We start from the raw sequence: 16,241 nt of genomic DNA on the forward strand, positions 1-16,241 counted from the left end.
GTACATGTACGTCGCTGCGCGCCAAGTGACACTTCACGGCGCCGTACATGTACGTCGCTCGTCGTGAAGGGGTTAAAGTATTATAAACCACCGACTATCTAGAATATATTGGTATTAGGATTTCGAAGGAGACAGTGGAATATGAGAATTTAACTTTGGACCCTTTGGTCAGAAGAGTAGGGGACAAAATAAATGTCTGGATTAATTTGGGATTGAGTATGGCGGATAGGACAGGTTTGTTGAAGATGGTGAATCTTCCAATGAGCATACATTATTTAAGAGCTGCACCCATGTGGATAAAAAATATGTTCTTTAAAAGTATAGAGGGAAAATTTTATGATCTAATTTGGGGGTGGAAAAAGCTAGGGTTAAGATGCAAAACTTGACTCAACCGATGGAAAAAGGTGGCTTAAGTATTCCAAATTTTTTTTTAATTATTTTATTGCAGCCCAGTTAATACTTATTATACAAGAACAGAAAGCCCTGATGACCTTTTTTGGTAAGGAAGGGAGGAGATGTAGATCAATTTGGGAACTGTTAGGAAGTGGGAGATTAAAGAGAGGTTTACAAGGGGAGACCACAGTAGCGGCTCTAATAACCCAGGTATGGGAGAAGATGAAGAAAATAATGGGAATTATGGGTAGCATTTGGTGTACCCCAATATGGCACAATGAGAGTCTTCCAGAATTAATAAAAAATATCAAAATATATGAATTGGGAAGGAAAAGGAATGTTTGCGGTGGAACATTTATGTTTTGATGGGGAATTAAGAGAATGGAAGTGGTTGTGTGACAAATTTAACTTAAACAGTATAAACTACTTTGGGTTCTCACAAGTAAAAGATGCACTAAGAAGGGAACAAAGTAAAGAAAAATTGAGAGTAGACACATATCATATCACAGAGTTTATTAGAAAGGCACGTGGAGAGAGAAAAGACTAATGAGTGTGTTATATAAAATATTAGGGGAAAAGGGGTGGTGAAAAGATGTAGGTGGGATCACGGAGGAGGAATGGAAAATGGCACTAAGGAATATTGGCAGAGCCACAATTAATGCTAATCACATGGTTTCCTTTCTGATGTTATTTTATAGTACACAGTATTCACAACATTTTTTGTTTAAAGTAAGAGCTAGGGAAGATTTGCATAGTCCAAAATGTAAAATGATAGATGCCAATTGGCTACATATGAGACATATGAGACAATTGAGGAAAAATGTAAAATGTTGTTGAATTGTGAACCTAAGGTGGCTATATTTGGATTAAAAGTAGAAAGAAATAAAGATAAAGAAGTGATTCTGGTGGTACTGGGATTAGCAAGGATGATGATCATAAAAAATATGGATGTCCCAAAGATCACCCAAAAAAGAAGAATGGTTGTACTTAGTAGGGAGGGTTATGTATTATGAGAAGCTATACTACAAAAATAGCACAAAAAGGAGCAAAATATAAAGTAAGTGGGTGAATTTGTATAAAGGAGTGGAGAAAAGAGGGCCAGGCTGATGAGGGTGGTGGGGGGTGGTGGGGGGAGGGATTTGAGGGGGAGGGGAGGGAAAGGAAGGGTAGTTAGTCCTTTTTATGTATGTGATAAGTAATGTTTGTATGTATATTTGTAAAATTGAATAGAAATAAAGAATAAAAAAATAATAGTGAAATAATAACTGAAAGTAAATGGAGCTGATATTATTACATTCAAGTCACTACCTAGGACTATTCATTCTATATAAACATGGACTATTTCACATTGAGTGGACTATTAAAACCACAATATGGACAGAACAAAGTTTCTTTTCATTTTTCATGTTTATACCTTTTCATGACAAAAGTTGATCTTCTATATGTTGTAATAGTGTTCATTGTAAACTTGAAAATTTTCAATAAAAACTATTGTTGAACAGAATTTAAAAAATCCCTTTTTGAGGACCCATTCTGGTGAGCATCGAGCTGGCGGACCGCCGCGAGGCGAGCTACCACTTGTTCCATCTCCCCCCTCCCCCTGTCTTGCTCTGTGTGGAACTGCGAATGTTTCATTTAATCAGTTATGGTTCATTGCTCCAACCTGCTTCATTGGATTCTTGTGGAAATTCCACAGGTAATATATGACAACGACCATGGGGCCTCAGTCTTAAAAAGATTACATAGAATTTTTTACATTTAAATTGAAGACTTTGAATAGATTCACAAGTTTAATGTGCCATGAGGATATCACATGGCGGCACAATGACAGAGCCTGGTAATTGGAATGAGCAAACTTTAAATCCTTTTTTGAGGACCCATGGGAAGGCAACTCTGGTGCCAGCAGCCGTGGTCATTCCAGCTCCAATAGTGTATAATTACTGCAGTGTTATCTATGGTAAAGCTCCTAGTTGTATCTTAACCGCCTGTCCCAGACCCTGTCTATCAGCGCACCCCCATGCTCTGGGTGTCCACTTGAAAAGGACTGCAGTACCAGCAACTAGGACAGAAGCATATTCAGCTTCTGTGACGTTGGATAAGTGGGTGCATACTGCTAGCAGTTGCTGCAGTGAAAAAGCTTGTACTTGTATCTTAAAATAGAGCTGGCAGTTCTCTGCGAGGCGAGCTACCACCTGTTCCAGCCCCTGCCTCTCAGCGCCCCACCCCACCCCCCGACTGTGAAACTGCAAATGTTTAATTTAATAAGTTATGGTTCATTGTTATCGCTCCAACCTGTTTCATTGGATTCTTGTGGTAATTCCACAGGTAATATATGACAACGACCATAGGGCCTCACAATATGACAAGATTTAAGAGATTTTTAAAAACTTTAAATTGAAGCTTTTAATTAGATTCCCAAGTTTAATGTCTTAGGTGCACGAAGTGTTTAATTTAAAACTAATACTGTATGACCACAAAACCCAATATAACAAGGAGCCACATGGGGGCAAAATGACAGAGCCTAGTGGTGGCAGGAGCCCGACAAGACGATAGATTAACATGTTTAAAGTTTAATTTAATGTGCCAACAGCATGAGGAGACCATATGGTGGCAGAATGACACAGCCTTCGTCACAAACTTCTCGGCTCGGCAGTAGATGACTTATCCTGCATAAATTAGTTCAGCTTTCAGGTGCTCCGGTGGGCTGGAAAAGGTGGATACAGTCCTAGGAAAGAGTCTCCTAGGACTGCATCCACCTTTTCCAGCCCACGGGAGCACCTGAAAGCTGAACTAATTTATGCAGGAAAAGTCAGCAACTGCCGAGCCGAGAAGTTTGTGACGAATCGAATTTACTGTAAGTTCGCTCATCTCTAGATGGGAGCCCCGGGTGGTGTTTGGAGTCCCGGGGTGGGACGGAATGTTGTGGTTAAACTTTACTTTCCTGGAAAAGCTGCCGAGTTGCCCATAACAACCAATCAGATTGCTTCTTTCATTTTTCACAAGGCCTCTGAAAAAGGAAGGAAGCAATCTGATTGGTTGCTATGGGCAACTGCACCACTCTTCCTCTACACTGGTTCTGATGAATCTCCCCCTATGTTCCTTAACCTCCCATTCATTCATTCATACCCAGCCTTACACATTACATCCAGTTTCAATGAACCTCAGTACCCATATTTGGTACCCCATTAACCTCATTCCCACGGTTCAAACACTCAGTTAATTGCCAATTGACCTAGTTTCCACAGTTCAAAGGCTTTCTTAACCTGTTAAGGACCAGGGGTGTACAGGTACGCCTTTGCTCCCTGGTACTTAAGGACCAAGGGCATACCTGTACGCCTGTGGGAATTTCAGTCCGCGCGCCGGGCGGGGACCGGACCGGGGTGACTGCTGATATCTATCAGCAGGCACCCCGCGCAAATGCCCAGGGGGGTCATCAGACCCCCCCATGTTGGCGATTGCCGCAACTCGCAAGCGAATTCACATTTGCGATTTGCAGCTATTCCGGGTCATACGGTTCTATGGTGACCCGGAAAGTGAGGGGGATCGTGGTTGTCCAAGACAGCCACGATCCCCCTGAAGGGATAGGAGTTAGGTGGCAGGGTTGCTACCCCTCCTATCCCTGCTAATGGTGGTCTAGACGCAACCACCAATAGCAGATCTGGGGTTTTCCCCGTTCTGCCCACCCACAGTAGGCGGGGAAGAACGGGGAAACGACAGAGGACCTACGCCGACGTCCACTTACTCTGTGGGTGAGGCTGCGGGCGACGATGACATGCGGCTGGCTCCCTGGATCCTACGGAAGCCGGTGAGTTGCCTAGCAACATCTGGAGGGCTACAGTTTGAGACCACAATACAGACTTGAGCCGTGCCAGGGAGCGGGGTCTACGTGCCACCGGACTCGCCGCAAAGCGGTATGGTCTTGCTGCGGCAGGTGGCACCCAGGTTGCTACCCCTGGCACGACTCGTCCACACGGGTAGCTGGGGGGGTAACGTGGCACAGACAGAGACTGGCAAGACGTGGCAGACAGGACGTGGCGAGCAGGACGTAGCTGGCCAGGCAGAAGGACAAGGCCGGAACACAGGTACAGGACAGGCCGAAACACAAGTACACAGACTCGGGTACAGGACTTGACTCAGGAACAGGACGACTCAGGAACAGGACTTGACTCTGGTATAGGACTAAACTCAGGCATAGAACAATCGCAGACAAAGACAGACAACCAAGATCTGTCACAGGGAGCATGGAGGAGCAGATACTTAAAGACCAGGGGACAGGTGAAAATTGCTAAATCTGAAGGGACAGATGTTACAGAACTGCAACTCGCACAAAGGGGCCAGAGGCATACACGCCGGAGCTGCGGGACATCAGGGACAAAGGACACAGGAAGGTAAGCGACGGGCTGAGACTCGCATGCGGGCGCGTCCCGCACTGCGAATCTCAGCCCCGCCTACAGCGGGGACAGAAAGCGCTCACAGCCAGCAAGTTTGACCGGAGAGCAACTGTAACACTCTCTGCAATAAAATGCTCTCTCTGACATAGAACACTGGAATGGCTGGCCACAAGATGGCTGCCGATTATATAGGGCTGTGACATCTCAGGGCTGGCTTGCTGCTGATAGGTTGCATGCTGCATGTGATTCAGGGTCATCCCTCCTACCCGCCTTCCCAGAGTTCCTTGCCCCAAGTCCTCACAAGTGGATCCACCATTTTAGATGCCCTGGACTGCAATAAATGGAGTTTAATGAAGCGATTTGTTTAATCAAATAGTGGCAATACGTAACAAATTTGGATTAGTCAGATTCCATTCGCTCATCCCTAGTTATTATCAGGAGGGCAGTAATGATGTAAGAAGCCAAAGTAAATGGGGACACAGGAACCGAGTCAAGAGCAGAACAACAAGAACCAGAATAATACTTCAAGGAGCAGAAGCAATATCCAGAAACAGAGTCAAGGTCAGAGTCAATAAGAAGTCAAACCATGAACAAGAAGCCACAATCAACAGGCAATGCTTGGCAGTATGAGTCCCCTTTAAATAAGCTGACAGGTCAGATGTAAGTCTGCCTCTAGTGAAAGCAGAAGCAGCATGTCTCCGGCACCAGGGGAAGAAAGAAGAGGAGTACGGGCACTGTATATCATATAACATAAAGGTGCACATTACATGTATAGGCTCAGTGGAGTCACGCCGGACTGCACATCATGGAAATCGGGGGTGGGGACCTGTGTGTCAATCACACAGTGGTTCAGGGCTCACTTACAGGAGATAGGCGTGGCAGAGGTGGGGCATTACGATCCCCAGCCACGCCTATCCGTCTGTTGTTGACGGCACTATAAAACTATTTTCCTGCTGATAAAGAGTGATAAAGAGCAGCCAAAGGTATAGCTGCATTACAAGTGTCATCATCTATACTATCATGGTATTAGTCTGGGGGGTATAATTTCCATGACAGTTGCGCTTTAACAGCTATGCAGATAAAGCGAGAGAACCACAGCCCAAAACAGCAGGGTCATGGCAGAGGACAGAGCCGGTGCAGAAGTGGATAAAGCATCTGGTTGGATAGATACTGAAGCCAATCACTGCAACATTGCAGGAACCAGGCAAAATTAGTAACTTTTTATCTTTATGTGACTTTCCACTATAAAATCTGATATTAATGTTTTCTATAGCTCACTTGCTAGCAGTGCTATACTGCATATGAGATTTATGAGACTCCTATTCATTTCAGCTGCTATAAAGCTCCCTTATATTGCCATACCAACTTTATGTGTTTCCAATATAGCTGCCCCTCCTTCAGAAAAGATTTTATAAAAAAAAAATTATCAATAAATAAACAGCTACAACAATAGTATTTATTTTCTGTGTACTTAAATGGAAATGGAAGAGATGCAGACATTGTTGGGTGGCTTATGAAATATAGATACTGATTCGTGTTGTTTTTCTAATCTGTTTCTATTTTCTGATTGTAAGTTTTTTTTGTTTGTTTTTTAATATATTATTATGGGGTCAGCCATCTTTCCTTAGTTTCTGCTCTGTTATCTAATAACTGCTTTTAGAGGTATGTCCTACAGCAGCAACATAAACATAGGAAACAAAAGTCTGGAGCTGGTATATTGACTGCTATGGGAGAGTATTGTGGGCATTCTCTATGACCTGTGCTGAGGTCCTTGTACAGGTGGGTGATGAAAATGTGACCATCTCTTATCGTGTATGGTTTGATCCCATCTTATCTAGCTACTGCTGTCACTTTTCATTGTAATCCTGCCTGTGATGATATGAAGGAGACTGCTAGAAAGTTTTCACCACAGAGCAGGAAGTGTCTGCTTATTATCAGGCTAAGTAAACAGAGTGAAAACTGCAATACTTAAGGATTGTTTTAAAATATAAGTAGTAAAATGAAAAATTACCAAAATTTGTAAAAGTATATACGTGGAGTTAAAAAAAAAACTTGATTTAAATAATAGGCCACTTTCTGATGATACATTCCCTTTTAAAGCTCTTGATTCAACCAGAGTCTCGAATGGTCTCAAAAGCAGAGGTCATACCTATGCTTTGGGGAAATTAGCATCCACCAGGGGCCAAAGAGTAGGTACGACAAAGGGGCCCGTCCGGCATAGATGCACACTCACCCCGTTAATGGGGATCCAGGACATTTGTCCCAGATCCCCAGGAGAGGGAGAGCTGCCTTCAACAGTATGTGCTCACATGCATACAGTTTAAAGCTTCTTCCCTGTGTAAACCGCAGAACCTGTGGCATAAACTCAGAGGAGACCATGACCTAACACAGTGCAGGCGTCGATGAGGTCATAGGCACCTGCACTGTGAAGGAAGATGCAGCCAGCCTGTGCTGTGGGAGAGATTTTTGCGTGGAATGAGGTAAGTACAATTATTATTATTTTTTTAAATCCTGAAATCTCGGGGAGGGGGGCTGAAGGAAGTTTTAGGGACTGGCTACCTACATGGCGATCTACCCGGCTGCCTACCTACATAGCAACCTATCAGGCTACCTACATAGCTACCTGGCTACCTTGCACATTTTCACCTTCTCTGAAGGGCTGCATTGAATTATGATTTTTTTAACCTACATAGCTATCTGCCTGGCTACCTACCTACATAATTAGCTAGCTACCAGGCTACCTACTTTCATAGCTAGCTACCAGGCTACCTACCTTTATAGCTAGCTACCTAGCTACCTACCTACATAACTACCTACCAGGCTACCAATCTACTTACAAAGTTACTTGGCTACCTACCTGCATATCTACATACCTAGCTACCTGACTGCCTACCTTAATAGCTACTTATGTACTTAGCTACCTACCTACCTACCTACTTGGTAGTACCTGGCTACCTACATAATTATCTACCTAGCTACTTGGCTACCAACCTAGTTAGCTACATATCTACCTACCTACAAAGCTATCTATCTACCTGGCTACCTACCTTTCTAGCTACCTAGCTAGCTGGCTACCTACCTACCAAAATATTTAACAACTTGGGGGGATCTATCTACCTACCAAAATAGTTACCAACTTGGGGGATCGATCTACCTACCTAAGGATGTATTTACCTACCTGCTTATATACCAGCCTATGAGGGAGACGACCTAATAAGTGAACAAACTGCTGTGGTATTATGGGCCCTGATATAGCACCTCACTACGGGTGCCAGGGTCACTAGGTATACAAAAATGTCAGCAGACACTAATATAAAATAAAAATCTAAGGCTTCCTTGAACCTTGAGATCTAAACTGGCCTTAGTAGCCTGGCCAAATTGCTTCCACCCTGCAGAGTCTCATCCCTCAATTTTCAATTTCTCAATCCCCCTCTCATATTGTTTTGTACATTATAGCCACAGTTATAAGCAAAATATGAATGTCCCAAAATAGTTAATTAAATGCAGTAATGACCGAGGTCTCACCTGGTTTGGAAAACACCTCTCCACATTAAAGAGCAGTCTGTCAGCAGCCACAGATCCATCTTTTAGCAACATAAATCCCAACATTTTTGGACCTGGTCCAAACATTGACGTGAAAGTGATTGGGATGTTTAAAAATCCATGAAGTGCTAGGAAAAGATGAATGGGTAAAGTTAGATATGTCATTGGATAGAGTAGACTGAGATTAAAATGAAGAGAAGAAGGTGGGGGGGGGGTGAAACTGATAATTTATGGAAGAATATTTCTTGCCTCTTGGGTTGGGTTTTGAATCAGAATACGGTAAAGGATATTTCTGTTAGTGCAGCTACTTTTTTTTCCCTTTAAATATCAAATTTCTAGGAATACTGAGAAATTGTTAAAAGTGTCTCAGCACCTAATCCAAGGGCAACTCATTCAGAGGCTACTTTTGGAGTATCATTCCAGCTACACAAAAACATTATATCTGAGTTGCATATATCTTAAAGTGCCTCAACATCCCTCTCTAGTTTCTACCACAGTGACCGCATGTGACCCCTTACACACGGCCATCCACCCACCAAGGAACCACTCACTATATGGCATCCCAGATGGACAGGGTCCACAAATTCAAAGGCATTCAGGTGAACCCCATCGGACTCTGAGGAAGCCACCTCCAGTTCTCTATGCCACCACACCACCCTTGCGGACGACAAAACAACCCACCCCTGGCCCAGTTTAAACTACCGACTGGCCGCGCCTGATGCCACACAAGGTACACCACAATGTCAAATGATATAACCAAGATACCTGGAAAGGAAGAAAAGAGGTTCAGCTTAATGTCCCTCATGAGTGACCAGGAATTGCGTACCTCAATATTGTTTCCCCCAGCATGCACAACCAAAACATCCATGCCCTATCCATTTCCACATAATACTGCACAGAAGGGAGCAAACCCGACCGAAGCAGGCCCCCTTTACCCAGCCTCCGCACCTGCGCCTCTGCCCCGGAAAACCTCAACTGTTGTCTGTCTGCCGAACGTCCCCATGCAAGACACCCCGCGCATATAAGAGTAGCCTACAATTTACACTAAACAGGGCGCTCTACCTGTAAGACACAACTGGCAATGGCAAACATAAAAATGTCCATGTAAGAAAACAGCAGGTCACCACATTTTGTGGAAATGTCCTTCCATCTACTCCTTTTGGGACAAGGTGATAGATATTACATTAAAGGTCACCGGATATAAATTAGACCACAACCCCCTATAACATGTTTTTATTTTATTAATGGTAAAAATCATATAGAAAGCATATATATATATATATATATATATATATATATATAAAGCTGGAATCCGAGCAGGGCCCTTGCTACAGATTCATATATATATATATATATATATATATATATATATATATATATATTATCATTATTATTATTAATTAGCGATAAAACAATAAAATTGGTCACAACATATAAGATAATAGTAATTATTGAACAGTGTGAAATAACACCTTGCTGGGCTAAGAGTCAATTAATCTAAATTACAATTGCGTAAGAATTAATGCAGGCAGTGTGGCTAATAAGGTTACATAGTTGTTACGCCGAGCGCTCCGGGTCCCCGCTCCTCCCCGGAGCACTCGCAGCCAGTGGCGTTGCTAGGGTTGGTGTCACCCGGTGCGGTAGAAAATGGTGTCACCCCCATACCTACCCCCTCCCCCCAGTAAGTTTTTAGCCTGTTGTGACAGAAACCACTGTTGTAGCGCATTGTGAGAAATTCCAGTATAATAATCAGATATACCAGTTGCCACAGAATAGGAAAGTGTTAAGGAAGTTTTCACCATTTAAATATACAGCTCCCAGAATTACTTAAAGGGGTACTCCACTGGAAAACATTTACTTTTATATCAACTGGTGCCAGAAAGTTAAACAGATTTTTAAATTACTTCTATTTAAAATATTAATCCTTACAGTACTTATCAGCTGCTGTATGCTCCACAGAAAGTTGTGTAGTTCTTTCCAGTCTGACCACAGTGCTATTTGCTGACACCTCTGTCCATGTCAGGAACTGTCCAGAGCAGGATAGGTTTGCTATGGGGATTTGCTCCTACTATGGACAGTTCTTGACATGGACAAAGGTGTCAGCACAGAGCACTGTGGTCAGACAGAAAATAAATTAAAAAAGAAAAGAACTTCCTGTGAATCACTTATACAGCAGCTAATAAGTACTGGAAGGATTAAGCACCAATTGATAAAAAAAAAAATGTTTTCCAATAGAGTACCCCTTTGAGCAGTGGTGAGGTTATGCTGGGAGTTGTAGTTTCACTCACCATAACTGTAGAACTTACAAGTGACTACAGCTCTGATAGGACATAGAGAGGAGAATGTACAATAATATTAGTGACTACAGGTGACGTCTTCTCTATAGTGAGGAGAATACTCAATGATATCAGTGATTACAGGTGACGTCTTCTCTATAGTGAGGAGAATGTACAATGATATCAGTGACTACAGGTGATGTCTTCTCTATAGTGAGAAGAATACACAATGATATCAGTGACTACAGGCGACGTCTTCTCTATAGTCTTCCCTTATCTAATTCAGATGGTACATACCGCCAGGACTTGTTCCAGCTAAAACTTCTGTCTGCAGAATGTGACGCCCAGACGTCTCCTCTCTATGTCAGCGCATTCTCATCCTCTATATGAAAACAGTTATTATTATAAACCTGCCAGACACTGTATCCTCTAAATATAATACTACTATACACTATACTCTTTGATTATAAATCTTCCATACACCATACCCACTGAATATAATACTACCACACACTGTACATTCTGAATATAATACCAACATATACTGTACACTCTGAATATAAATCTGCCACATACTTTAACCCTGAATATAATACCGCCACACACTGTACCCTCTGAATATAATACTACCACCCACTGCGCCCTCTGAATATAATACTACCACCCACTGCGCCCTCTGAATATAATACTACCACCCACTGCGCCCTCTGAATATAATACTACCACACACTGTGCCCTCTGAATATAAATCTGCCACATACTGCACCCCTGAATATAAATCTGCCACATACTGTACCCCTGAATATAATACCGCCACACGCTGTACCCACTGAATATAATACTACCACATATTGTACCCTCTGAATATAATACTACCACCCACTGCGCCCTCTGAATATAATACTACCACAAACTGCGCCCCCTGAATTTAAATCTGCCACATAGTGTACCCTCTGAATATGAATCTGCCACATACTGTACCCCTGAATATAATACTACCACCCACTGCACCCTCTGAATATAATACTTAGAGATGAGCGAACTACAGTAAATTTGATTCGTCACGAACTTCTCGGCAGTTGATGAATTTTCCTGCATAAATTAGTTCAGCTTTCAGGTGCTCCCGTGGGCTGGAAAAGGTGGATACAGTCCTAGGAGAACTAATTTACGCAGGATAAGTCATCAACTGCTGAGCCGAGAAGTTCGAGACAAATCGAATTTACTGTAAGTTCGCTCATCTCTAATAATACTACCACAAACTGCGCCCTCTGAATATAATACTACCACAAACTGCGCCCTCTGAATATAATACTACCACAAACTGCGCCCTCTGAATATAATACTACCACAAACTGCGCCCTCTGAATATAATACTACCATAAACTGCGCCCTCTGAATATAATACTACCACAAACTACGCCCTATGAATAACATTGCCATACAGTGCACCCTCTGAATATAATACCACAACCGCAGTAACACCCCTCAACATCCGTTAGCTGATGCTATTACCACGGGAGGGGGGGTATTGGTGGTGTTGCTAGTGGATGATGGGGGTGCTACTACTGGGGGGTGTTGCTGGAGGATGATGAGGGTGCTACTGGCCATCCCCCCTGGCAGTACAACCCCCATCATCCATCGGCAGGATCATCCTCCTGGCAGGAGCACCGCCATCATCCACCACCAGGATCTGCTGATGGAGGTGCTGCTGCTGGGGGGTGGGTGTTGCTGGTGGATGATGAGGGTGCTACTGCCAGGGGGGAGCATTAGGTAGGCAGCAGTTCCCCCACATTAGGTAGGTAGCAGTTTCCCCACATTAGGTAGCATCTTTTCCCCACATTAGGCAGCATAGATTCCCCACATGTGGTACCAGTTCCCCCACATTAGGTAGGTACCAGTTACCCCACATTAGGTAGCAATTTCCCCACATTAGGTAGCACAGATTCCCCACATTATGTAGCAGTTTCCCCACATTAGGTAGCATAGATTCCCCACATTTGGTAGCACAGATTACCCACATAAGGTAGCACAGATTACCCACATAAGGTAGCATAGACTCCGCACACTTGGTAGTAGTTTCCCCACATTAGGCCGCAGGTTCCCCACAATGGGTCAAAGTCTCCCCACATTAGATCGCTGGTTCAACCCCCCCACCCCCACACACACAAAAAAAACACATACAACACAGAGAGACACACACACAAACACACACACAGTCAGATAGACACACACTCACAGACAGACACACAGAGTCACACACACACAGTCACATACACACACAGTCACATACACACAGTCACACACACACAGAGTCACACACACACAGAGTCACACACACAGTCACACACACACAGTCACATACACACAGTCACACACACACAGAGTCACACACACACAGACACACACACACAGTCACATACACACAGTCACACACACATACAGTCACATACACACACAGAGTCACATACACACACAGTCACATACACACACAGTCACATACACACACAGTCACATACACACACACACACACACACACAGAGTCACACACACAGTCACACACACACAGTCACACACACACAGTCACATACACACACAGAGTCACACACACACACAGAGTCACATACACACACAGTCACATACACACACACACACACACAGAGTCACATACACACACAGACAGAGAGACAGACACACTCACCCATCCAGCAGCGCTCCTTCTCACCTGGCGCCCTGCGAGTGACGTCACTGACGTCCTCCTGCGCGGCCATGCAGTGTGACGTCAGGCCGGCGCAGACGTGGGAGCGGAGGCCGGGCACAGTGCTTGGAACGGCGAGGGGATGTGATGACGGACGGGCGCACAGTGCAGGTGAAAGAGGGGGGGTTGCTGACGGACGGAAGGGCGCACCGCACACACTGCGCGGGGGGGTGGGGGGGTCAGGCACAGATGGGTCCACTGACGGATGGGTGGCCGGTCAGGCACAGATGGGGGGTGTCTGTGTAGCGCGCGGGGGGGGGGGGGTGCTGCGGAGCATCTTGGTGTCACCCCATTAGGTTGGTGTCACCCGGTGCGGGCCGCACCCCCCGCACCCGGGTCGCAACGCCACTGCTCGCAGCGTTTACCTGCTCGCAGCGCCCGGGTCAGAACCGCCGACCGGGAGCGCTGCGATAGTGTCCCTAGCATCCCGGCCCGCTTACCAGACTCGTCCCCCTTCTGTACAGTCCCTGCGCACGCGGCCCTGCTCCCTAGGGCGCGCACGCGCCGGCTCTCTGCGATTTAAAGGGACAGTGCTCCGCTGATTGGCGCTTGGCCCAAATTAGTGAAATCACCTGTGCACTACTCTATATAACCTCACTTCCCCTTCCCTTCCTTGCCGGATCTTGTTGCCCTTGTGCCAGTGAAAGCGTTCCTTGTATGTCCCAAGCCATTGTTCCAGACCTCCTGCCGTTGCCCCTGACTACGATCCTTGCTGCCTGCCCTGACCTTCTGCTACGTCCAATCTTGCTCTTGCCTAATCCCTTGTACCGTGCCTATATTGGGGTTGAGTTGTTATCGGGTGGAACGACCTGGGGGTTACCTGCCGCAGCAAGTCCATCCCGCTTTGCGGCGGGCTCTGGTGAATACCAGTAACCCCTTAGACTCCGTTCCCCCTGATACGGCCCACGTCATCACCCCACTGACACAGAGGATCCACCACCAGTATCCTCACAGTACCTGGATCCTGATATGATGTCTCAATAGTAAGAATCTTGGATTGTATAAATGTCATCCATAGAATAAGTCTTAGTAACAGAAATACCGCTGAAATATGTAAGTGGTGTCCGTGTTTTGGGTTCCGACAGGTTGGCATGGGTAGCTCCCGGCCAACGTGATACCTGTGATTCCAGTAGGTCAGCGGGGATGGGGAGAATCAGCGACCCTGGGGGTCGTTGCTAGCAATGGATATCGCTAGGTTGCGCTGACTGTATGTGCAGCATGAAAGTGCCAGCTCTCTCTGCTGCTCAATGGCATGGATTGGCGTCCGGCTCGAGGTGACAGAAGTGGGGTAGCTGTGGTAGTGGTGGCACTAATGATTCAAGGCGTCCTCGTGTGGCAGTTAGAACTTGAAGCGCTCAAACACACACAGCGGTGGTCCTAGTTAGGAGAGACTGCAGCGATTGTGAGGGATGGACCCAAAGGTAGATGAATGCAGAATGGTGGCAATACTGATCAATGTAATAGGGTGGATAATTCCAGATGCGTTTTGGGGAGGCCCCCCTGTATCAATGGTTTAAGCCATTGATAAAGGGGGATTTCACACTGTTCAATAATTACTATTATCTTATATGTTGTGACCAATTTTATCGATTTATTGCATATATATATATATATATATATATATATATATATATATATATATAAATATTAATGAATCTGTAGCAAGGACTCTGCTCGGATTCCAGCTATTTATATATATATATATATATATATATATATATACACACATGTGTGTATATATATATATATATATATATATATATATATATATATATATATATAGAAAAGGGTAGAGCAGCACCATAATAAAATTGGAAAAATATTAGGGGTGCGCGGCGGTCACTGGGACCCTGGTCCTGGGTCCAAATTCACAGCATAGAACAAAAGGGATGACCGCAGCACTCCATAAGGTGAAAAATAAAAGTGTCTTTATTCCATGAACAAAACTTGGTGCAACGTTTCGGTGTCCTCACAACACCATTCTCAAGCAAACAATAGTGATCATTACAAAGTATATATAGGGTGGAGCATGTCAAAATTAATTACAAACAATTAAAAGTGCATACAAAATCTTATACATAAAACTGTGTTAAAGTGCACATAGTGCATATATTATACATAATAGGGGATGTAATACATATCATCCGAGTGTTGGTGCATAATTAAAATCAAATCCACATATGGATCACATAGAGAATGGTGATATTACATACATACAGTCAATACCTCAGTATAATTAAGTAACAAGGGGGTGGGTCTGTGGTATAACTCACCGGGGGGGGGGGACGATCTCCATGTATGTAGTACAATGGTGCCGAACGCCAAAAGCATTTTGTGCATCACAGTGTTGTTGGACCAATCATATGTGTCAAAACCACATCATGTGATTTCTGACATCATCCCTTATGACGTCGGCTGGCTCCGTCACTTGGCGCATGCGCACAAGCAAACAGGGCCGTTCCGGCAGCCATCTTACTTATGGGCAATGGTAATCTTCTGTATTGTGTTCCCGGTTGTCGTGGTGACGGATGCCACTCCTCCCAGCTAAGCCTGTGCAACTCAGCTCAGCCTACATCAGCGGCAAATCCACACCACTGCCTCCGGTTTCCATTAAATAAGTCTACAAAATAAATAAAAAATTAGAAATAAAAAAATGAAAAAATAAAAAAAGATAAAATGAAAGTGAAATTTTGAAATAAAATAAATGGATAAGTGCTCTTATCGGAGTGTTGTATGTGTGCATGTTATTGGTGTTTCGGCTTAGGGATCAACCCCTGTTGGCGTCTGCCTTAGTACATGTGATCTATTTACCCCACCCACTGGGGTATCCCTTGCCACTCTCTTAAACCCATTTATGGGTCGAGGTTGGGCTACTCGCCTATG

General features: G+C 44.4%; 1 protein-coding gene across 1 annotated transcript in view; it reads right to left on the reverse strand.

The window, feature by feature from the left end:
* LOC130283382 (alpha-2-macroglobulin-like protein 1) overlaps positions 1-16,241 on the reverse strand; it is a 454,342-nt gene that overhangs the window by 346,087 nt on the left and 92,014 nt on the right. Inside the window, exon 4 of the mRNA XM_056532791.1 lies at positions 8,310-8,455. Within this exon, the coding sequence (XP_056388766.1) occupies positions 8,310-8,455 (146 nt within the window). The remainder of the gene's footprint in view (positions 1-8,309; positions 8,456-16,241) is intronic.

This window comes from Hyla sarda, chromosome 7 (genome assembly GCF_029499605.1).
Source record: "Hyla sarda isolate aHylSar1 chromosome 7, aHylSar1.hap1, whole genome shotgun sequence".
In the NCBI taxonomy this organism is placed as follows: Eukaryota; Metazoa; Chordata; class Amphibia; order Anura; family Hylidae; genus Hyla; species Hyla sarda.